General features: G+C 42.0%; 1 protein-coding gene across 1 annotated transcript in view; it reads left to right on the top strand.

Moving 5' to 3' along the window:
- Nucleotides 1–25244, top strand: part of si (sucrase-isomaltase (alpha-glucosidase)) — a 60752-nt gene that overhangs the window by 13570 nt on the left and 21938 nt on the right. The window contains exons 13-31 of the mRNA XM_047594395.1: nt 1330–1443; nt 1918–2002; nt 2690–2807; nt 4672–4843; nt 6150–6266; nt 8354–8508; nt 10087–10171; nt 13203–13259; nt 14941–15065; nt 15233–15321; nt 15586–15635; nt 16292–16474; nt 18191–18340; nt 18430–18636; nt 18818–18972; nt 20202–20370; nt 22472–22568; nt 23121–23233; nt 23490–23615. Coding sequence (XP_047450351.1) covers nt 1330–1443; nt 1918–2002; nt 2690–2807; nt 4672–4843; nt 6150–6266; nt 8354–8508; nt 10087–10171; nt 13203–13259; nt 14941–15065; nt 15233–15321; nt 15586–15635; nt 16292–16474; nt 18191–18340; nt 18430–18636; nt 18818–18972; nt 20202–20370; nt 22472–22568; nt 23121–23233; nt 23490–23615 — 2367 coding nt within the window. The remainder of the gene's footprint in view (nt 1–1329; nt 1444–1917; nt 2003–2689; nt 2808–4671; nt 4844–6149; nt 6267–8353; nt 8509–10086; nt 10172–13202; nt 13260–14940; nt 15066–15232; nt 15322–15585; nt 15636–16291; nt 16475–18190; nt 18341–18429; nt 18637–18817; nt 18973–20201; nt 20371–22471; nt 22569–23120; nt 23234–23489; nt 23616–25244) is intronic.

Here is a 25244-nt window from a genome sequence, read left to right as displayed (position 1 = left end):
GTTCTGAACACCGGCCAAAAACATCTGCCTATAAATCTGTGTGTGTGAGCGAGGGTAAGCATGATTCATGTCTTTCCCACAAACGGGGCTGTAAAGTTATTGCCAGTGGAAGTACAGGTAAAAGATAGAGCGGCGCAACCTTGAGTTTTAATGTCTACTATGCTCCACAGAAGGGTTCACACGCAGAATAGCGCACACGCACACAACACACCACCACAAAATCCCTGCCTTTCTCTGTGGATTAATCATTTTTCTCAATACATGTCATTAAGGACGACTTCTAACACACAGTCACGTCTAGAGATTTTTATTGCATTATCGATTTCTCCTCTCCTCTGTTCTCTTCCTCAACTCGTCTGTCTCTTTATCCCCTTTCTCCTTTGCCATTTCTTTCTCATCAATCCCACCCCCTCCTTTACTTCATCTCTCTTCTGTTCTTTTTTCTATGTCATTTCCACAGATGTGGGTGCTCAGATTGTCAGAAATTTGTCACTCGCCATGCAACATACATTATCCGGAGTGACGTAGTTGCTCAGCAAAATCCATGTCACTAAGAGCAGAGCACTATAGGGGACAATGTAGATGACAACAATCTGTGGACAGACGCTAAATGCAGCTTGTAGCACTTTGGACGTAGCTTCTATTCAGTTGTATTTAATGTACTTTCTTCCAAGTTGTACCTTTTAATGAGTAGTTAACTATATGCCTGTTCAGACCTTGCATTAAGATTCAATCTGGGCAATCCCATCTCGCAAAAGACAGGTGTGAACACAGCACATTTAAGAGATCTGATCACTGACCACGTTTGGAGGTGGTCTGGGTCGCATGTGTCCACATTCCTGTGGTAGTGAAAACACAATACGTCCTGGGTTTCATTATAGACCACCTATGCTCAATGGGTGCTCATGCGTGGTGTGCGTCCTGTCATGAGAAACCTGAAATTCAGTTGGTGATGTCCGAACGCACACTTCAGATTGATACCATACCAGTGCTGGAAGTCTGTCGTAAAGATTAGCTTTGAAAATTTGAACTGTCTGTCTGACATCTCCATGATTTACTTTAATGGAACTCACTACGCCGACAGGGGATGTGTGCTTGTGGAATAGTTTGTAGGCTTGCATCTTGCTTTGTTCGACATGTTTCAGATGTTTCTAAAAGTGACATCAAATAGATAACCAGTGCCCCAATCCCAGAAACTACCACATTGCACTTTGACTTAACAAAAACTGAAAACTGAATTCTGCCACCAGCTCACTCGATGATGTCAAAATAATGTTCTTAGGGTTTGTAAAGTGTTTGTAAAGCAACACCTTTTATTCTCTTTTACAGGTGTGGCCAGGGGAGACAGTATTTCCAGATTATACCAGCGAGAAGTGCATTGAGTGGTGGGTTGATGAGTACGAGCGATTCCACCAGGAGATCAAACACGACGCTCTCTGGATTGTAAGTTGGTTTTATAACACCTAAAATGGAGGTGTGTGTGTTTACTGATTGGTTGCTCAATAACCAGCAGTATTCTGCAGCCAATTACATACACGCAGGGGCAGTGAGCTTAGATTTTTGTAATTTTCCGTGGCAATTACTTCACTGTGGGTTGGAAATTGAGGCCAATAAAGAGCACCAAGCGCAGGGTAACACACCAACACACTCAAATTTATATTATCCTGTTAATGATTCCCCAGATGACAATTTGGCTTTGATTTACTCGTTACTCAGTCTGTTTGCTTCAGTACACACAATTTGCCATCTTAGCTTCTTCTCAAAACCTTTGCTCAATGCAGGTCACTTTGGTAATGAGTGAAGAAAATCATTTTAACTTCAGTAGAGGAATCCTGGGTTCACGGTTAAAACATTTCAGACATTGAAAATATGTGAAATTACATATACATCCTCATACTCAAACATATGCACTTGCAGGACATGAATGAGGTGGCTAATTTCAAGAAAGGATCGGTTAAGGGCTGCGCTGACAACAATCTCAACTACCCTCCCTACACTCCAAGTAAGTTTACGTTTTCTGTTTCATGACCTGTTCTTATGCTGTTTTGATATTACACAATATATACAATATACAGGTGAGAGGATGTCTATACATAATGTGTGTATTCCTTTGAAGATGTGGTTAAGTCTCAAACCACCCTATTAGTTTGCTCTTGCTTATAAACCAAATCTAGTCTGAATGAAACACCCTAAGAATACCCTAATAGAAGGATTTCTTTTTTATAGGCGTAACAGCACAGCCCAAACGCTATGCACGAGTTAATAAATTAGCAACAATAGCTCATAAAGTAAGTTCAAATCTAGAGGAAAACTCATCTGAAATAGTGGGTCCCTGGTGGGAAATTTCTAAAATGACTCTGCCATGTCTTTTATTCAGACTGTGCCCCAGACACGATGATCATAACTGAAAAGGCATGCTCCCCTGACGCCTCCTTCTGCTTTTTTTCTTTGCACTCCTCCTTTGTCATCCTCTTCCTCCATTGCTCTTCCAGCTCTCATTTCCTCATTGCACCCACTTCCAGTTGCAATATATATATCACTGTCTCTTTCATTCTTTTTTGTTCTGTTCTTCTTCCTGCTCCCCCAATGCTCTCCCTCTTTTGCTGCACCTGATATTTTGTATTCCACCCCAGACATCCTCTCACCTTGAACCATCTCTTCACCGCCATCATTATTTTCTCTTCTGCAGGGATTCTCGACGAGGTGATGTACAGTAAGACTCTATGTATGGATGCCAAACAGTCCTGGGGGAACCACTATGATGTCCACAGTCTATATGGCTACTCTATGGTCCTGGCTACGGAAAAGTGAGTGCATCCATAATCCATGACAGGAGGAGTTTTGCCCAGTTTATGCTACAGAGGCCAACTTGCTGCATTCGGTTCTGACCAAAGACAGATGGTCAAACAGAATATTCACACGATGCGAAAACACTGTAAGAATCTTTAAAAGCAAATGTTGTAGAATAAGAGGTTGTTGAGCACTGGCCCTGGAACAGGAATTATGAAGCTTAAATGCAAAAGTGCAACAGAGAAATCTACCAGCTTAGTGCGATGAAGTGACTTATGTCCTCCAATAAATCACAGCTTGTGAGGCAGACCAATTGCTAGTTGGATCCCATGCGATAAATGCAAGAAATATGTTTTAATGAGCCCAGCTCTCAGGGTGCTTGAAGGAATTTCTCATCTGGGTCTGGCACTGGAACAGTTTAAGGGCCCATTTTGTACAAACCTAAAAAGGGAGACCAATGTATAATCACTGAGATATGGAGATTAATTCTGGTAGTTGAATGCACACATGCAAGTTTGATATAAATTTCAGTTTGTATAATGCTGTTTGCGTCTTGCATGCAGGTGGTACACCAGTTTTTGTATATCCTACATTTGAGTTATGCAAATGTATTTTACAGTGGCAATGGAAATTGACCAGAGCACATCTGATTTGTCTTTCAAAGACTATCAAACAGCACAGTACATACTGGCAGATAACTACATTTGCGGAAGCCTGTCACAAGAGTAAATTCCCTCACAAAACCCATACCACTTAAATGTCACTGAGGTACAAAGGCGGCAGTCATATTTATCTTATTGTAGGAATTTCTAAAGTCTCCAAGCCCTCGGCTAGACATTTCATATGAGGCTAAAGTGGTATAAGCTGCCCGAATTCTATTACACCCTAATGGTGATGGTATGGGAAATTGCATCAATTAGAAAGCGGCACATACTTGCACAAATGGGTTTTCGGCCCATGGAAAATAGTTGTCTGTGAAAATAAACAGATGCAATAAATATACTGTAATGTATGCTGATGTTGAGAATAAAAAAAGTAAAAATGCTGCCTGGGCCAGACAAATCAAATATCAGAAACACTGAAAAGACTCTAGTTTCCTAAGTGTAACAAAGGTCTCTGGCTTCAGCCTTCTTCTACTGGCCTAACAGTTCAATCCCGCATATTGTAATATTCCATCGAGCCCTGATTCATCACTGTTTTCCAATATATCTTGGATGCCAATAAAAGTCAATACTCAGGGTCACTGTAACCTTTTAGAAGTAACTTATTTTTCAGTGCATATAGCCTCTGCGTTCCTTAATATTGTGCTTGCATAAGAAGAACAATATCTTTCAAAATTAGATTACGGCCCAGTATTCTCACTAACTTTTTGGCATTTGTGAACACTCCTCTGGGCTGCCCAGGAACCACACAAATGCAAAATATCCACAAAATGTCTTGCTTAAACATACCCACATACTATACTATGAAACACAAACCTCAATGAAAATGACTTGTTGACTTACTGCTTCGTTATTTAACCTAGCTCATCCTTCGTGTGTCTTCTTCTTTACTCTCTCTCTCTCTCCAGTAATTAAGATGTATTATTGGCAGGAGGCTCATTCTGTAAATATCATCAGGGCTTTTCATTGTCATGGAAATCCATGCTGCTTTGATTTCCCTTAGATAAATCATAATGTACAGAGGAGAAGGAAAGGTACTACTAGTGTGGCTGTATCTTCATGTAATTTTTCATGTAATCTTCTTCCACTCTGGTATTCGTGTGTTCAGAATCCATTTCTCCCTTGCGCACTTTCCTATTCCATCTCCATGTCCCTTTTTTATCTTGATAAAACCCGCCTCATTTGGTGCTCTCTTTGTTGCCTCCTCTCCATCCCACAGAGCTCTGCAGCGTGTGTTTAAAGGAAACCGTACCCTGATGCTGACCCGCTCCTCATTTCCAGGTGTGGGAAAATATTCAGGTCACTGGCTGGGGGACAATGGTGCCAACTGGAATGACATAAAATGGGCCATCCCTGGCATGCTGGAGTTCAACCTCTTTGGAATTCCCTATGTGAGTAGCAAACCTTAGCAGAAGGGCAAATACTGTTCACATCACACTAAAAGTAAGACCGTGACAAGAAAAACGACTCTCTGAGAGGCTGCCATGACAGTGCTTAAAAGAACAACAAGGGCGATTTTTTTTTTTTTTTTACCAGCTTCAGATACAGATTCAGATATGAGTTCCAGGCGGTAGTTCACTAGCATTTATTATATTTCAGATTCTCCAGTGAGAGAGGAATGCTGTTAGGTACATAGAACGTTTGTATCATACAAAAACACATCAGAAGACATTAGCAAGGGCCAGTCTTAGCTCTTAATCTGTGTTTCACTGCAATTAGAATGTGGTTCTGGCATTTTGGGAGGTTCTCACTTCTGCCTCTTTTAAGGGGGATTGAGCTGCTAATTGAGACCTATGTTTAGACATAAGACTTAAGACAGAGGGGCAGGCAAGAAAAAGTGTGCCTGGCACGAGATCCGTTAAAAAACATCTGGAAGAACTCTCGTTCTTAATGCAGGAACAGTTTCAAAAACAGACTCAAGAGAACACACTGCCAGTCAGTACCCAAGTGCACTTCGAGTGCCTGCATGCGTGCAGCAGCAGCGCACAGAGAGCAAACAGCAGCAAGACAACAACAGGGAGTCGAGCGCACGCAGAAACGCACGCGCATCCTCTTCCAGCTGTGCGCCTCAGGTGGTCTTATAGATGCCAGTTACCCCTGGTGGGACTGTGTCAAGCTGATTTCGGATTCTTCAGAACACATACACACACACTTTCACACAAATACAGAGAGAAAGGGAGAGAGAGAGACAGAAAGCAGGAGAAATCGGATTTGGATCAATTCCCTCCCACTGAGCATGTTGTAATATGTGGCCAGTAGTAAACAATAGAAAGCAAGCAGTCTCTGTGGACTGGCCTTTGACGGAAGTCTCTTTCTTCGACTCCATGGTGCAATTAATGTAAATAAAGATTCCTGCCCACATCGGCTGTGTGCCTGCAAATCCTGACTGAACTGAAGAACCATTGAGACATTTCAAAAGACAAATATGTGGTCAGTTACCACATTAGAGCTACTTTTTACCACTTCCAGTTTGTTGACCATAGATTCAGGCATTTTCTTTCTTACTTTCTTGACATTTATAATCGAAAGATACAGTATTTTATTTTCAATATCTCAAACTAATTGTCACCTGCTCTCCACGTTTGTCAAATGCCATTCCAGCTTTATGTTCCCAGAGCAACAGCATTAAGAACACTGGGTGAAATACGCTCTAGACTCTGGCTAAATGTCAACCTGTCGTCCTCTCATACATTTCAGATCGGAGCTGACATCTGTGGATTTTTCGACGACTCTAGTGAAGAGTTATGTCGTCGCTGGATGCAGGTGGGGGCTTTCTACCCCTTCAGTCGGAACCACAACGCTCAAGGCTACAAGGTATTGTAAAGGCATTTTGTGCTACCATTCTTATATTAGACTGTCACTTTTAGATTTATGTATCACACTGCCACCGTTTGGTCTAAAGTGCTGCAGGCTATACCCTTCATTTCATAACACTGTATAGGTAATATAAACTCCAAGCAGTTAAAATTATAAACTTTTGTCAGTATCCATGGAGACTGTCATCTTAGCAGCACTACTGCAACTTTGTTATAAAGTGGGAGCAGTGGGGCCCCAGGTTTCCGGTTTAACACTGAGAATGTAAACAGTTGAAAATCATTATAGCTGCCACGGATACTGTAGCATCTGAGCCTGAAGTAAACGTAGCTTAGAAGCTCACATTTGGGTTTCCCAGAATGAAATTTGGGGAGGGGGGGTTCCAGTACCATACGACCCTCCTTCTGTCCTCCAGAGTTTGAACTTCAGAGTCAAGGTCGTCAAGTCAGAACAACCAACTATGCCAAGACCAAAGTTTGCTTACTTGGTACTGATAAACAACCACAGGTCTGTATAGTCAAACACCTTTTGATTGTTAAAATGGCCAGATTGAACTTTATTTTGTTTTGTAGGAGTAAAGTCAGTTTGGCATAAGTAAATCCTTGAAATCAAACCAGCGAAAGACTTACTTACTCATGGATTGCGCTCTGGTTTAGAACCAAGGAGCACTATGCATTTCAGAACCTATTGAGTTGTCTGCCCCATGCATGTCTGATGGAACAAAACGCTTAGAGCTGTCTATGCTGCTGACATTTGTAGCTTGTGTGTCAAACACACTATAGGCATGTAGCGGCAACTGCTAAAAATCAGCCCTACATTCAACACTGTACTTGAACTCCTCTTTTGTAGGCATGCAGATGGAGTGTTTTTGTGTAGACATGGTGTTAGCCCATCTATACATAATGTATTTTTCATAAAAGAACAGATACCTCTTGCGTGCAGCAAAGGAATCCAAACAACCATGCTGAGCCTAGGAACAGTTGCTAATCTATGACCGTGCAATGACTTTGAAAAAAGGGTTTAGTCAAAAGGTCAGTAAGGTTAGGCATTTTCTTGTCAAAATTCAACCCCGTTCACAATGTCAACCAATATAATCAATCATGTTAACTTGGTTTATAATGAAGATGGAGAGATATTTTTGTTTATCTTTAGCATGCATACCATAATTCAAATGTCACGTGTCAGATCAGTAGCTTAATGTCACTGAGAAATACAAATGATGTATGAGTCAAGAAGGGCGTTTATATTGCTGTTGAGCTATTTTCGTGAGGATGAAAACAACTAGTGTGGGAGAAAATTCAGTTTTCAGCACCTAATAGGGAGAAAATTGATGCTCTCACAACAGTCTTCATGTGACATTTCCATACTGCTGCAAAAATAGCACAGTTGAGTTATGGAAGGTGGGGGGTAAAAAAAAAGTGAATGAGTGTGTGTGTGTTAGGGACGGATGGAAGGAAGAAGGGAGGAGAGGGTAGGTATTTGCTGGGGGACAGGATGATGATGAATTTGATGTACGATTTCCACTAAATGAGACAGCTAACGTGTGACCTTTGCTTTGCCCTAATCATGGCACTCATCACACGCCCATGCAGGCCAGGCCTAACGCACACACACAAACACACAAGTTCTCATCAGCCTCTCAGAGGTGCCGAGGGCATAAATGATTAGCCAGATGAGAGGAGCACGGCCTGTTAGCTGCTAATCACCCTCTCACTCACCACTATTGTAGAAATTAAATCATACCTCAGTTTCTTTCTCTCATTTTTCCAATTCCTTCTTTCCCTTTTACTCCATGTGTCTTTACAAACTCGATTTCTAGATTTATCCTACACCAAGTTCTTTTCTGTTTTATTCATTAAGAACGAGCCTGGTATCCACTTCATCAGCAATAAACAAGTGATTCTGAAGAAAATAGTTACTATACTTGTCTTACCTCTTCACATGTCTCCCCTTTAATGTCCTCTCTAACGTGCTTCCATCTCTTTCCATTTCGCCCCTGAGCAGGTAAAAGACCAATCTTTATTTCCCTCCCCCCGTTCTGTGTCATTCATCAACCTAATCCCTTTAATCTGTCTTTCTGTCTCCAGCCTCAGGACCCTGCTGCATACGGCGCTGGCTCAACACTGGTGGAGAGCTCAAAACACTACCTGAGGATACGTTACACACTCCTGCCGTACCTCTACACACTCTTCTACAAGGCCCACACCACAGGGGAAACCGTTGTACGTCCTGTCATGCACGAGTAAGTCATCCATAATGCTGTGTTGAGACTAAACGCACTGCTTTAACAAATTCACAGACAAAAACTACAGCTACCATGAAACGAACTACAAGACCGATCATTTACACTATGCCAAGTGCATATGGGAATTCTGTAGTGACATTACACTATGGAAGGTTGTAAAGGCTACTAAAACATGGACATTGAATTAATCATAAAAAAGAAACAGGAAGGGACCTATAAAATATACCTGTGTTTAGATTTAACTATTGGGGTGGGTGCAGATGTCTCACTTCAGGAGGAGAACTGGAAAGTTCCAGTTTTACTTCAGGCTCAATTCACAGGTGGTATGTTCGAAAAACAATCTGGGTAGCAACAAGGATTCTGCTGAGGGAGCAAGTCCGTCCTTAATAAACCCATTATCAGACTTAATTAAAATCAATAATACCGAACAGCACACATGAAGATGTGGTGTTGATAGAGGGAGCTGTGGCAGTAACACCAAACATGTAAGGTCATAATGCCTGCACTCTACACTTGCACAGATGTCAGTCAGCCAGTACAGGCACAGTTCTCTCCCTGACACTATAATTCATATCAGCCTGAGATGTGTAGGAGAATTGACCATTCATAACAATTGGTTGTACGGTTAGATTTGGAGGTTAAGGCTCTCGAAAAGGGAGCTCTTAAAGAATCTCAAAGAAGCAGTGATGATGATTCTGCCGAGAGGGCTAATCCCCTAAATCTAAATTATTGCTCTCTGCTTAATAAGTATTGGCGAGTGCATTAGAGTCCCTCTTCAGAGAGTTAACAGTATGAAAGAGTATTAACAGCATTCTGGTCCAATACCAGGACCCTCGTATACAAACACAGTCCATCTCAAATAAGAAGAATATGTAGCACAATACAATAAATAATACTAACGAGTAAATTAGTAGTCCTTGTCCCATAGGAAGCACTGTATAGGTCTGGTCGTGTGACCTGAACCTACTTACTCCACAGACAGTTAATCCAAAATGGACTCATGTCACCTGTGACACCAGTCAGCATTGACATCAACTTAATGAGCAGAACCATGGACCTACAGATTGGACCACCTGGGAGAATATGATTGGATGTTACTGGCCATACCCCTTGAATGAATCAATCACACTAAAGAACATTGCAGCCAATACTAGCATGACTTCAGCATCACTAAACTAATGATGGGGGGTCATATTAGCTATCTTTACTGACAAAAATAGCATGTGCATACATTATTATTATTGTTATCATGGCCATTATGATTACTGTGTTTTTAAATTTGACAGCAAAGAAGACTATTTATAATTCATCCGTGTGACTAACTGGGCTTTGATGTGTTTAAACTAACTTTAAAAAAAATTATTCATGAACACCTGATGAAACAGTAGTAATACAAATTTAATCATACTAACAAAGAACAATGGGATTATGCAAACAGGTTTGCTCGCTGAGCAAAGTAGAGCAAGGCGGTTTTACTTCATAAATATTCTAAAATCTTTTTTTTTTTTTTTTTTTTTTTGTAAGCCAGGGCCTCATGACAAAGATATGTAACTGATTCTTCCCCTTTCTCCCAAGGTTCTACTCTGATAAAGCCTCCTGGACTGTGGACCGCCAGTTCCTTTGGGGAAAACACTTCCTCATCACACCTGTACTGGACCCGGTAAGAATACACACACATCAGGATATTTTGATCATTTGGACATGCTCACACAAAACATACTGAACAGCCTGTATCACACTGAAAATCTATCATACAGTATATAAAAAGGTACATGCAGTACATAGAGAAGTGTGCCCTGCAAATGAGACGATCAGCGACTCACACATGCCCTGACCTCCACTGGGAAAACATGACATGGGATTTTCTTTGTTGCCCTCCCCTCCTCTCATCTCTCTTTCTTCTCTCTTTCATAACCTCCCCCTTTTCTCACAGCTCTAATGAGAGCACTGACCTCATTACTAGCAGATTAAAACTGCAGATAAGAAGTGTGCACACTTGCGATGCCGCATTTTTGTTCAGTGTGTGTGCCCGCACAGATGTGTGTGTTTGGAAATTGTGCATGCCCTCACGCGCATATGTATGTGCATATGCTGCAATCGCGGTCATGTCAAAGTGGCCTGAATAATAAGCAATTTAGCATGGCCTCTTGTGAATTACAGAATGGTGGAAAGTGAATTGGATTCATTGTGGGGCCGGGGATAAAGTAACTTCAATCAGCGCGATTGTGGAAAAAGTTTTTAATACAAGAAGTGGAGGGTTTTTACTCGCAGTTTTACAGAGTTCGCATAACTGGACTCGGGAAATGATGAGCCGTAAGGTGACTGTGCACGATGTTGTGAATCGAGACAAACGCATTTCAATTGTAGTTGTGAAATTGGAAACAGGATAGGATAAAAAGAAATCCATTATCAGTGGGCGTGTGAGGAACTGGCGTCAATTATGACCAACCGCTCATTTTCCCTCTCTTTAAAAGCAGTGTGCTTTCCATCAAAGTCCACCGATAATTGAGTAGAGAGAAATAGAAGTTCATCTCCAAGGAGGAAAATTAGGACCTCGCTTGCGTTGGCGAAGAAATGAATGTATGAAATTCTCGAACATTAGAGCAACCATTTGCATAGCAGGCTGCCCTTGTGTGTGAGTGACACTGTGAGCAACTGTAGGGATCCTCTGAGCAGAGAATTGTATCCACTGGAGGATGGGCAGAACCACATTCTGTAAAGAGCTCAAAACTAGTCACAGCACAGTCGGACTAAACTAAACTAAACTAAACTAAATAATGAAACCTCCCTTCCGCTATGACCTATGGTAGTTTAACCTGTGAGGGCATCTATATCCACTTCTGTAAACAGTCTTACTCCAGTAATTTCCCACCCTTGCTTTACCGCTTGAAAACATATCTTTTCATAAGATGTGGCTCGGCATTCACCTTTTGTGGAGCTGCAGATCTCGCTGTGTGCTGTGGTTTAAGCCGAGGGGAGGGCAGGCACTGAGAACAGAGCGCCCACTATATGTTACAGATGTGTGGGGCCCCAAAGCGACACATAACGAGATAGTGTCAGTTACTGGCAGCAGGGTCACGCGCCGATCTTCAGCAGCCCTTTACGTCGTACCTTCGTTTTCCTTTTACATTATTCCCATCTCTGTCTGTCTCTCCCCATTAATAACACAGTCCGCATGTCTCCCCCTCTCTCTAATGATGCTCTCTCTCTCTTTCAGTCAGATCAGTCGATGCTTAACCTTGATCTCTGTGATAAACTAAGGAGATCTCCTGCACTCTGCCATCCCCTCTGGTGTTCATCCATACTTCCACTCTTCCCCCCCGCACGCCCATTACTCCCTTTTCTTTTTAGCGCATCCTTTCATCAAACGTTGGCTCCCTTATCTCATCTGCATTCTCTTAATCAGCCGCTGTCAACTCACCCCTTGTGATCCTGTTTCATTTCATCCCATCTCTCGCGCGCACTCTCTCTGTGGCGCTCTCTGCCCCTCTCATCTCTCTCAGCCAGCATCTGATCATCCTGCCAGTATGAATCTTTGGCCCACCTGATCAACTCTTACCTTATGGCTAACTCAGCTTCAGTACTCTAAATGAGGGTGCAGGCCACATGCCTTGTCCCACTCAATCACAGTTAGCAGCCCAGCTAAGTCCTGCAGTCTCTTCCCATTAGTCAGCGAGGTGAGTGATGGATGCCGCTAGCAAATCAGACACCAGAAAACGAGGTATGGGGGGAGCATCCATTTCCCCAGGCAGCCGTCCCGCCGGCTGTGCAGCATTCATGACAGGTGATTTGAGTCAAACTGCGAATGTGGTCCTAAAGGGGACATTAAGTCATTTAATCTGGTTAGCAGGCCATTATGCACATGCATTCATCATATTTTACACTTTTTGGTGTTCAAAACGCACTCCTTTGGATTTTTTTTTTATTTTTAAATTTGCTCTTTTGCTCAGAGGGCAACAAACTAGGACACAGAAAAAAACAGGAATTAGGTGCTGGATGCCTTCAGTGCCTTTGACAGGCAGTCTTGGCCTACGCAGTTGACATAGTCTATTTCACAATTTGCTATTTTTTGAGAAAGACTTGTAGTTTGCTCTTTCCTTTGCCGTGCCCTCTGTGTTTGCCTCTCTCTCTCTGTTCTGCACTGTCAGAAAGAGCAGGGAAGTCACAACGCTATCAAAGGCTCACTGCTCATCTATTGATTGCCCCTGTCCGTCCGCCACCGTAAGCCATCAAAGGCTGTCACCTATCAGTCGTCGCTGGGTGCTGTCTCTTCCATCATCTGTTGCATCATAGTATTGCAGACTAAAATGTCACAAGGGCTTTGCTGAGAACTTGATATTAGACGATAGGCAGTTTTAAAATAACTTTCCTTAAAAGGAACATTCTATCTTTACCATTGCGGCTGCAGCGATTTATAGTGACGAAGAATGCCCTCACTTCCATTGTGGTGATATTGTAGCTTGTCTCCTCGTGTTTAGCCTTCTAAGATTTAAGTGCCAGGATTGAAGTGGTGAGCTGAAGCAAACACAAATCAAACACAGGCCCGCTTTCACATGGGCCGTGGAGCCGCTGATGTGCATCTCCGCAAATCAGCGGCTCATGATCTTGGATTTAATGGTAAAAACAAACACGTAGATCATAGCTCAAATATGCACATGGGTTGAAGAAATTTTTCTTTTTGTTTCCCGCAGGGTGTGGATACAGTGAATGCATACATACCAAATGCTGTGTGGTATGACTACGAGACGGTAAGATTATTCTCAGTAATTTCCTGTAAAGAACATTCACAAATGACCACAAATGTAATAATCAACAGTGTGATTAAATGCAATGCAATGAAAAACACACCATTGCACAAAGTCTTGTTGTGATATATATATTCTTTATATATTTAAAAATCTACATAGCTTTATGCTTCATAAATAGGATATATGAGAAAAAAGAATCACATCAGGATTCATGACAGATCATACAAGTGCCACTAATTAATTGCTAACACAAGTGTATGACAAATAATTGCAAGTGGCTTATCAGCATCGCATTACATGAGTCCCAATAACACTTACATAAAGAACATGTACCACATGAAAGCCTTGGCCTCCAGTTCTTTGTTTGAGGCCGGGAGACAGGAGCGATAAGATGGAGAGAGAATGAGGACAAAGACAGAGTGAAAGAAGGGACAAGGAAGTGAAGAGGTAGACTATCTCACTGACGGAGAGATAAAAGAGGTGTTGAGTTCCTCTGGGACCTTATTTGGGCGTCGGAGTGGCGATGTAAAGCGCCCACTGATCAGATGAGCGATTAGATTGGCTGTCTTGCCGCCGGCCCCTTGTCCTGGTTGGTCCCCTGTGATTATCTGGGTAGGAGGATGGAAGGGTGGAGGAGTATTGATGCAGTGAAAATGACCATAAAAAAACCAAACAAGTTGCAGAGAGAGAGAGAAAAGTGACAGAGTGAACAAAACTAAAGGAGGGAACTGAATGGCAGTACATAACCAGAGTAAAACCAGAGACAAAAGAGGAGATGAGGAAGAGAAGGGGATGGAAATTATAGTATGTAAAGGGGAAGATGGGAGAACTGGCCAGCAAGGAAGAGAAGACAAGGCTAGAGAAGACCTCCTTAAGGCAGACAATGAGGGGGAGATAAGATCTGAAATTGCTTATAGACGCTTCACTAACTCCAGCCCACACACACACGCACATTTTTACTGTACTGCATAAAATGACACACACATACACACGCTCAGTGGGAATAGAGGCAAATGGGATAAAAAAAAAAAAAGAACTAGAGCACCACAAGAGAGAATAACAGGACGTGGATAAGGAAGTAGGTGGAAGGAGAATGAGAGGAGATGGAGAGAAGAGACTTTTAAATTGTTTTAGGCTGGTCTGAGGATTTGGTCTTTGGGGGATTAGAAATTAACTGTGCTCCATCTGGACTCTCAGAGAACTGAATTTAGGAGAGCAGAGGAAGAGAGGCAGAGAGGGAAGGAGAGAGATGTGGAGAAATGCGTCTGTTCCTCTTTTAAAAAAAAAAAACACTTCAAAGACCTGAGCAGTCATGCATTGTAACTTAATATCAAGGTTAATACCCATCTCAAATGACTCAGTGTCTTCACTTCACTTTTCTAAACAGTTTTGACTTAAGAACTTGATATTCAAAATAATAACTCAATTTAGTCTGTGTTTAACTGTGAGTGGCCGAGCCAGACAACAAGCTGACTCATTTTCACCAACGGCAAACACAACAGGCCTCAGTAACTGTTACAGAAAGCTGCACTTTCACGCATGCCCAAAGGCAGGATTTTCCACCTCGGGCAAATACAAAATGATGTCCACCTCTGCAAATCATGAGGGACATCATAGAGACTATGTTGCCCACAAGGGGGAATTCGGGTGAGTTAATATATTCTATTGTCCCACCGACCAGATGGAGCGTCTTGCCACCCGCGGACAGTATGTTGACCTGTATCTACCAGCTGACAAGCTTGGTTTACACATCAGAGGAGGAGCAGTCCTCCCCACACAGAGGCCTGAAGTCACCACCTCTAAAAGGTAAACACGTACACATGCTGTAGTTCCATGTCACACATGAACACATATTGAAAAGTGCGTCATATTGTTTCTCCTCTTTGACTGCAAAGTTGTTTGATTCATTGAATTGTAACCATACGCACATATGTTGTTTGCACTTCCGTGTGTGTTTCTTCATATTTCTCCAGTCGACGCAACCCCATGGGTTTGATCGTTGCTCTTGATGACAACAAGCAAGCAGCTGGGGAGCTATTCTGGGATGATGGAGACTCCAGAGGTATTGTAGCTTTGCTCATGTTCCTTTTTCGGTGTAGGTATACTTGTTAGCATCTGGTCATTACCACTGATTACAGGTATTCTTTTCCTGCCATCTAAGAGATGCGCTTATCCATTGTTGAATCGCATGAGTCAGCGTGTTTAAACACTGTCGGTATTCTCACACGTATTAACATGCGGAGATCAGTTTGTGCATCTGTTGTGTTAAACTGCTGTCACAAATACTGACACCTGCTTCTTCTTTTTCATCTTCTTCTTTTTACAGAAACCGTGAAAAATGGCAACTATACTAACTACAAGTTCTCTGTTGTCCATGTAAGTTTACCTCGCGTACATCTGCACTGTCTTTTCAAATCTTGCCCACATATTTCTTCTGAACTCAGCTCTAGTTCAAAGTTCAAAACCACTCGAGAGTTTCGACTTTCCCCGTCCAGATTACAGAGCATGTTTGATCCAACCTGGTCAGCTAAAGCCTTGTACGATCAAGCACCCGAGGTTCCTGTTTCACTCAACACTGAGGATCACCTTGCATGCTGCCGATGGTCTTCCTGTGCTCTGTTGTTGACAGGCAATAGGAAAATCTGTTGTAACAGCTGTGTGAGGGATGGAAATAAGTTCAAGCATATAAAAAAAAGCTCCAGAATGTGAATTCAGTAAAAACATTTTGCTTTTTAGGGCATAGGTCTTCAACAGGGGGTCTGCAGGAGGTTGCATGTTTGAAATTTTAAAAACTAATATTTGAACCTGTGTATTATTTGAATAGTTTAATACTGAATGCAAAATTATGATAATAATGTATATTTATAAACAGCACTAGGCCGAGTTTAATATAGAACACATATAGTAGGTAGGAGGTCCCTACTTAATCTCTCATCAGTTTGGGGGTCCTTGGCCTGAAAAATGTTGACGACCTCTGCTTTAGGGTTTTCAGGAATTCTTTTTGATGGGAATGTGTGTCTTTCTCCTTGAAGGGAGTTCTGACAATGCAGGTGGCCCATGCTGGCTACAAGGACCCGAACAACCTCAAGTTTGAGGACATTACTATCCTCGGGATACCTTATCCTCCCAAGTCTGTGTCCGTTACTCATGTTGGAGCTACCGAAACCACCACCATCTTGTCGAGCACCAACGTAGAGCACGACGGAGCCAAGGAGGTAAACGCACACATGCTAAAGCATGTGACAATGACAGATAAAAACAGCAATTTCCTTTTCGCATGATTTATTAATAATATGAATGCAGAAAAGATACAGCGTAACAAAGTAAGTTTTCCTCTTGTGCTCTTGAAAACTGTGTATTGATGAATCCAGGAAGAATTCTTACTTCCGAATGAGGCATTTTATAATCTTTCAGCTCGTTGTTTTGGTTCTTTCCCGGGGAAAAATCTGTAACAACACCCACTGTACATTCACTGAAATCAAAGAGCATTAAAAGCTACTTACTAGCTCATGAATACAGAAAAAGCTTAAACAACACTGGATGTAGCCTTCAGGGCTTGATAGAGACATATATCAGTTGACCAGGGACATGACTCAGAATAAAGGCTAATGTTAAATGTGTAATCATGTAAGCAAAATCAGCTTGTTTATAGGCTGTATCCATAGCTCACCAGCAGTGAAAAATAACACCCTAAAAAAGAACATTGCTCAAGTATTTTGTCAGTGACTTGCTGTGTTGATGCAGGACAGGTGGAGGGAGGAGGAGTTCTACAGCAGCTTCACTTACTGCCATTTATTTCAATAAAACCAGGAATAAAACCATTACTGTACATTTCAAGGTTAGCCTCTAAGTGTAAGTAATGATAATAGTTTACATTAGGCACAGATGATAAAAGTTCTCTGCAGGTGTGTGTGAGAGAGGCGTGTGTACGTGACACAAGCAAGAAAGAGAGAATGATAGAGCAATGACAGTAAGTGCCCAGGGTTGTGAGTAAAAGGTGAGCGTCTCCGTGTCAAGAGGCTCAGCTATGTAGCACCACAGAGATTTGCCATCTGCTCCTGTGTATGTTTGCATGCGCACACGTGTGTTCATGCGTATGTGTTTGTGCCGATCCCCAAGGTCTCTCTGGTCACACACACACAAGAGTGCATTTATCAAATGACTCTGGGTGGTAATCATTTCCTGGGGGTGAAGGGTAAATGTGCTATTAAACCTAAACTCCGGCTTGTTATGTCCATCAGTCTTTGTATTCGTAGTGTGGGCCTTGAATGTAGCTCACATCTGCCAAATGCCGTTAGTTCCATGTACACTCAAACAGAACTACAATACGTGAGTGACAGGGAGTCACCATCTTGCTTTACTGCATCCTATACTGTTCCAGATACATATGCCAATTGCCTCCTTCACAGCCCATAAGCACTTCTTTTGGCTCCCACTGATCCACTGACTTTATTTTCTTTCTTATTTCCCCCCTACTCATGGTACTACCATCCTTATTTTGTCCCCTGTCTACATATAGCTTGTTGGTTGGTTATGAGTCCCAGTGCGATGAATTTTACACAATAGAATTAGTGAAGCATAATTGCAAAATGAAAGGATCCACTGAAATGACTGATGAACATCACAAAAGTCTTCTCATGAGCTGAGGATGCATCAGATGGAGACTGTAGTGAGCAGAGCGAATGGCGCTCCCCAAGATTTACTGTGGGAATGATTCATTAGGGAAATTAACAGCTGCCTCTTAATTGATAGTACATACAACATCAAGCCCGCATTCTGTCTCGAGGAAGCATCTCTGTGCTCGCTTGCATGAGGAGATTAGTACTTGGAGACGACTTATGAGGGGTGTTCTCACTTGGGCTTCCTTGTGTTAGTAATGGCTACATTATTAAAATGTTTTTCCTTCCGACCATTCTTCATCGCTTTCACAGGTTCTGTTCCTGCGTGGCCTCTCCTTAGCCCTGGGGGAGTCTTACCTGATCAAGTGGGAGGAGGCGGAGGAAGAATTCCAGCGCATTGACTGCTATCCAGAGGAGCACTCTGATGAGGCTAAGTGCTTGGCCAGAGGCTGCATCTGGAAGGTAAGGAGGGGCTCGCTCGGGTGGTGTTTGCATATGTACACAATATTTCTAGAGTTTGAAAAAGCTTCCTTTTCTGTGCAAAAAAACAGCCAGGTACCATAGAAGGTGTTCCATGGTGCTTCTACCCAAAAGACTATGGCTACTCTGTTACATCATCCAGAGAAACCAGCACAGGCATGACAGTTGACATCACTCGGAACAAGAAGTACAGTCGTAGCAGCTACCCAGACTCTCCGAACATCGACTCGCTCCGTGTCGAGATCCTTTACCACACCGGCGACATGCTGCAGTTCAAGGTGTGTGTCTCTGTGGGTGTTTATGTGGATTTTGTGCTGCCAGAGGTGCATTCATTTATTTATGTCTTTTCCGTGTTGTCGTTTTTCCCTGAGTCCCTTATCTGGCTATTTTTTAAGCCCATGTCCTGCATGGCTACTCCACATAAAGTCACACACTCACTAACAATTCCTCCATGTTCAGATCTGGGACCCGGCCACACCTCGCTATGAGGTACCAGTGCCTCTGTCAGTTCCTTCTGTTCCAGAGGGTGATGAGAACAAGAGGCTTTACAAGGTCACTGTTTCCCAAAACCCATTTGGCATCCAGGTCGTAAGGAAGAGCACAGGAACCAAGATGTGAGAATTTGTCATGACTATTCTTTGGGGGTTGTATTGTTGTATCTGAGGCTGCAGGAAAAGATAAAGCATGTTCTTATAGTTTACTTTCTATATTCTAAGACAAAGTGGCATATACCACAGTACTTAAAATTTGAAAATGAAACCTTTATGACCACTCGTTAAAAAAAGACTTTATTGTTGTGTTATTATTGGATTTATTTATTGTTTTTATAAATATAATGTTATATAATTCATGATTATGTATGACATATGAATATGAATGCACCCTATATGAATGAACATGTGATCAATCATTCAAATATAGATGGGAATAAAACTTTGACGAGTGGTGTATTTAAGCTCTACTGAAGTGGAGATTTGTAGCTCAACCAACAGAAATCCTGAATGTCTTCAGTTTATTGCTTACTGTATTTTAAATTAAACTTTACTTTAAATATGCAAATTTACTCATCAAATATGCAATAGTGTGCAAAAGAGTCAATTAGAAAAAATGAGTAGCAGAATAAACAACTAAATGAGTACTTTGCACATTTCTTTCCAGTAGTGTGATACAGGACATTTTATAGAAGCAGCTTAGCATGGGGGAAAAAAAGGTTTTGCCTGTGTATGCATTTCCCCTTAAGGAAATATTAATAAATAAATAAATATTATGCTATGTTACATTAATTCGACAAATGAATATGCATTATGTCTTATTTTTTGTTTTCATAACTAATCTAACTTAAATTTCCTTAAACTGGCCCCCTCTGGGCAATGATTCACCAGACAATTTCAGGGTAATATAGATGCTCCTATTAGCATGCAATAAAATGTGACATGGGAAAAAAAAATAAAAATAAAAATAAAAATCCTTCTCAACTACCCCTCCACCCAGAGAGATTAAAGGCACAATGCTGAGTGAGCTCCCCTGGTGTTGTTAACCAATCAGATGTGCTCAGGATCGTTGTGTATCTCTGCCGCAAGCAGCGCAGCATTGGAGTCTATTCAAAGCGTATCTCAAAGCGAGGGTGACATTATTTTGTAGCTAAGCCGTCGCTGTTTTTTTAGAAGTGTCAGCTGAATTTTGACTAATTAAAATTTATGAAGTATGTTGAAGGGATGCCTGCAGCTCCTATGTGTGATTATGCTTATTGGTGTCAAACATATTGTGAATAACTCCCTTTGACAATAATTCCCTCTCTCCCTCTCTGTGTCTCACCGATTTAATCCTCTGTCACTTCTCTCAGCTGGGACTCCTCTATGCCAGGTTTTACCTTCTCAGACATGTTCATCCAAGTGTCGACCCGTCTGCCGTCTCAGTTTGTGTACGGCTTTGGGGAGACAGAGCATCCCAGCTTTAAGCACGATCTCAACTACCACACCTGGGGAATGTTCTCCAAGGACCAGCCTCCTGGTGTAAGGATCACACTCGAGCACATACACATACACCATCACACCTACTATATATACACCAGTTAGGTCCATATATGTTTGGACTAACATATTCTTTGGGGGATATTAGCTGTTTATTCAGACAGATTGAATTGTGCATATAATGCAGGAATTACAAGCATTTTTATGCACAGTCCCCAGTTTTCAGGGGCTCAAAAGTGATAGGAGACTTAACTCAAAGTTGTTTCATGCATAGATGTGAGATTTGATTATTTCCTACTTACTTAAGCAAGTAATGCAGGTAAACACAGGGAGCATCCATGGATGGTTATATATTGTTGGAATGGATGATCCAGCCAATCCAACACACATCATCCAGACAAGCAAAGAAGACTCTCCAGAGCGCATACATTATCATCTGCGTCTACTTTAAACAAAAGATATATGTGAAAGTTCATCACAACCATTCATAATAATAGAAAGTCCAGTTTAGATTTGCCAAAAGCCCTCCAAAAAACACAGCAACACCAGTTTTTGCCCTCTTATTTAACCACCGGCATGTCTGATCAAAACGAATTTTGTGCATGTTATTGCACATGTAGTAGGGCACCCTGTGCTGAATATCTTTTAACACTGCGCCCTCCGGAGAATGCAGAGGTGACTGGTAAATAACCTTGCAAACTCACCCTTCTCTCACTCACGTCACTTTGATGTGGTTCCGTTGACGTGAGCCGTGGTTGTGGAGCGCCATCATGTTTTCCCTAACGGTGTCAAGGTCAGACAGGGTGAGGCTTTGCACCTGTATCAGCATTATCAGGCATAATTGCTGAGCTGTCACAACAGCTCCTCGTTACGGGGGGCCCTCGGCAAGCGGGGTAACTGAAGTTAGAGGGGGAAAAAGATGGAAAAGAAAATGGAGAGCAAAATAAGAGAAGATGTAGGGCACAGGATGACATGGGCTCTGTATCTACCCTGACTGAGTCTGATTTAATAACACATTGGGAAAGACTAGTAAAAGTGCTAACTAACAGTTTAAATAAGAGGCAAGAGGATTGACTTTCCTATATACTGTTGAGGGGGTATCATAGTTGTTTATTTTGACAACATCTACAGTCATATAGTTACATTTTATTCTAAATGGGTTCTGAATTAAAACCTGTGTCCATACATCAGTTGACAGAGAAAACTCTAGAAGGACTGATAGAAAGAGACCAAGGCAATGCTGTACATAGCAGACAAGCTAATGACCTTCCTCCTTGTTGAGCCAGGGCCATCACACCATGTAGCAGGGCCACACGAACACTCACACGCTTGGCAAGTAAAGCACGCTTCCTAAATGACAGAGGAAAGTCCTAGGAGCCGCATTGCAGTTTAACAACTTCTTATGTACCAGCAGGGCAGGAGGCTGATGGAGGGTGACGTGCCCGTGAGTGTTCATCGCAGGATAGCAACATCTGAAAGTAGTAGATTTCCTGTCCCCCGCCACCTTTTTATCTGCCCCTCTTTGTTCAGTCTGTCTAGTTCCCTCCGTCTAAGTAGTGACAAGAGGAACCCTTATAAAGTCCATATTCATTCCCACTACAGTATGTTGCTGCATGTGCATAATTACTGAAGCACTATAGCGCGTGTATATATACATGCATCAATGTGCTGTAAGCAAATGCAACTTGTTTGTGAAGCTCTTTGGCACTCAGTAACTACCAAGCTCCAGTCATTCATTTTAATGCCATCTGTGCTAAATTTTGGACTTCTAGATTTTGTTAAAGCACCTCACAGGAACTTAAATGACCTCCCAGTTTTCTGTTGATGCCGCCAAGCTCAGGCCAGTCGTCCTTGTTTAAATGATATGACAAACACAGGAAGGGATTTTAAAAACATGTTTTGTGTAGTTCACACTCATTTGCCTAAAAGACAGCTGTTTGAAGAGTTTTCCTTACTCTGGGGAAAATCACTGTGGACCCATCGTCACACACAAATAGAAAAAGAATTGTCAGGTGCAAACAAAAGTGTACGGAGGGGTTCTCCGGCGTTCCACACTGACCACACACTCACAAGTCCTTTAACCAACATTCACCCATTTCACATGTTCCCTTTGATGCTCACTTTCTGTGTCTCTCTGGTGCAGTATAAGATGAACTGCTACGGAGTCCATCCCTTCTACATGGGCCTTGAGGACACCACTGATGCTCACGGCGTGCTGCTGCTTAATAGCAATGCGATGGGTGAGAGAAACACCCAAACACATGTGCACGAGTCATACAGACGCCGTGCACACATAAACACATACGTTGCAAGCGCCTATGCATGTGCCACACGCAAATGCAACCAACCACATATACACACACAGAGTGACACACAATTACATATGCAGTGAGCATATATGAATTAATGAGTAAAGCCATCTTCAAGTCTTGAGAACACGTCCTTTGACCGGGTGTCTCATGTAAGGCCACTGCAGCGGAATGAGAACGTTCTACTTTGCATATTTGCATAATGAGCACTAAACAGAAGCAACTAAACACACATCATGCATGCAGTATTATAAAAATATATGAAACAACAGAAACAAATGTATTTTAATGTCCAAACTATTCTGAAAGTAATAAGTTAAGAGATTAATTAAGAGGCTCTCACTGTATGTTACACACTGTACTTGAAAAATAAAAGTGTAAGTTCGTTATTTTCCCATCGTTGCACTGATGTACAGTGATCACACTCACATTTAACTCTGTGTTTTTTAAGGGACATAAATGACTTATCTCCTTTGTGTCTAGATGTGACTTTCCAGCCTACTCCAGCTTTGACCTATAGAACTCTGGGAGGCATCCTGGATTTCTACATGGTCCTGGGCCCTACACCTGAGATGGTGGTGCAGGAGTACACTGCGGTTAGTCTTCCTGGACTGTTGATGTTGGTGTCTGTGTGTTTTGTGTCTGGCCTCGGGCCTCTGTTGATGGACTGCAGCAGCTGGGAGTTCCTCGCTTCGTTGCGTTCTCTCATTTAGCCAATCTAAACACACATACACCGACACACACACACAAACAATCAAACAAGCACTTTGTGGACGATGTCCTGTTTTTCTACAGAACAACTTGCAGTGGTGAACTGTTTTGACTTCCTTTCTTTTCTTTTCTTCTTAACAGCTCATTGGGAGACCTGTTATGCCAGCCTACTGGTCCCTTGGGTTCCAGCTCTGTCGCTATGGTTACAAGGACGACAAGGAAATAAAGGATCTGTACACTGAGATGAGGGCAGCTGGTATACCCTATGTAAGTTCTGGGACAACTTTGAGATGTCTAAATTCAGCTGTACAGCACCACCATACAAGAGTACTGAATACACTTCTGGGGCAGAAGGTGGTGTTGTTAGCAATCAAAAACAAAAAACAAAACTGTTCTGTGTAGGGTCAGTTGACTATGGAAGAAAGTCCGCAACAGTCAGCACTCCTTGGCCTTTTTTGATCTTCAAGTAGTTCTGCAAAACTTCGAGATGTGTTTTGGCTCATTATCCTGCTGCAGTATAAATCCTTCTCCACAAAGATGCAAATCAGAGGTTGTAGCATGTCTCTAAAGAATGGAGTGCTACTTCTCCTTGGCTGGGGTAAAGTTGATTTAGAGGGGGTGTCCAACTGCAGAGTAGTAAAACTCCCCCGACTTGAATATTCCCGTCACCAAGTTCCATGTTTCATTGTGGAACAGATGCACTGCAGTATCATTCTTGCTTCTGTTAGTGCCACACAGTGCTAACTTGGATAAATTAGTAAATGGGCTCGTTTTCCCTATCATCTATTTTCAAATGCAGATATGACTTTGGTCTTGTTTTCCCTTTTGAGAAATGCTTATGAAAGTTATTAAAAGGCTTCTTTTGACCAGGCTGGCTGTTCTGTATATTCACATATTCTGTGTAAGTGAGAATCTCTATGTCTCAGTAGACCAAGTTTAAAGTATTGATTGTCTCGCAGGTGGGTTTACTTTTGGTCTGCCAAATTGTGGTCTGGATAGAACTGATCAATTTTTGGAAAGTGTTTTCAAACTGCCGGACACTGCCCCTCTTAGAAATGTTCTGTCTAACAATCATTTGACATTGAGCAAGCCCATATTTGCTTAAAATAATAATCTGACATCTGGCACAATCAGTTCTGGCTTTAGTTTAGATGCCAGTACTTTGTTCTGGGTTCAAATCCCCAAACTTTATTCCGATTATATCCAGTTTTACATGAGAGATAGCCTTTGGGCTCCCAAACATTTGGACACAACTGGAGGTATATCACACACAGTATCTGTGACACAGTGTTACAGGACACATTGCAACATCTGATCCGATTATACCCTAGTATGTTTGCCAGCATTTATACAGACTCTGATTTCATTTAGTCAGTGCTTCACCACAGTGAATCATTCCATTGCCCTCATCTGAGCAAATGTGATCTGAAAGCTTCTTCTTGTCCACTGCAGGTACAGAGACATGCACTCAGTGGAATAGACTGAGATAAATCCAACGCAATATTTACCCATAATTTAGAATATAACTGCTTTATGCACACAAAAAGCAAGTCAGATAAAATTAGTTCTTGGGATGCAGCAAAATTGAGAGACTGACATAGATTAAACTGGGTGCATTCAGTCTAACCTAATCAAATGTGACCTATAATGTCATTTGAAATCCTGTCCATAGTCGGTTTCACAGTGTCTAGACATTTCCAGTTTGTATCAGGCACCAGATACTCCTTTCTAACAGTGAGATTTAGGGTGCATGTTTGGATAACATTTTGGCAAAACAGCGTAGAGAATGAAGATTATAACAAAAAAGGGAAGTTCAATTTAGGCAAAATGTGAGCTTTCTCACTGTGGCAAAATGCCCCATGAGGAAACAGGCCAGAATCTAGTCCTCTTCATCAT

This window comes from Mugil cephalus, chromosome 9 (assembly GCF_022458985.1).
Source record: "Mugil cephalus isolate CIBA_MC_2020 chromosome 9, CIBA_Mcephalus_1.1, whole genome shotgun sequence".
Taxonomy (NCBI): Eukaryota; Metazoa; Chordata; class Actinopteri; order Mugiliformes; family Mugilidae; genus Mugil; species Mugil cephalus.
The sequence above is the reverse complement of the archived record's forward strand: the minus strand, read 5'-3'. Positions and strand labels throughout refer to the sequence as shown.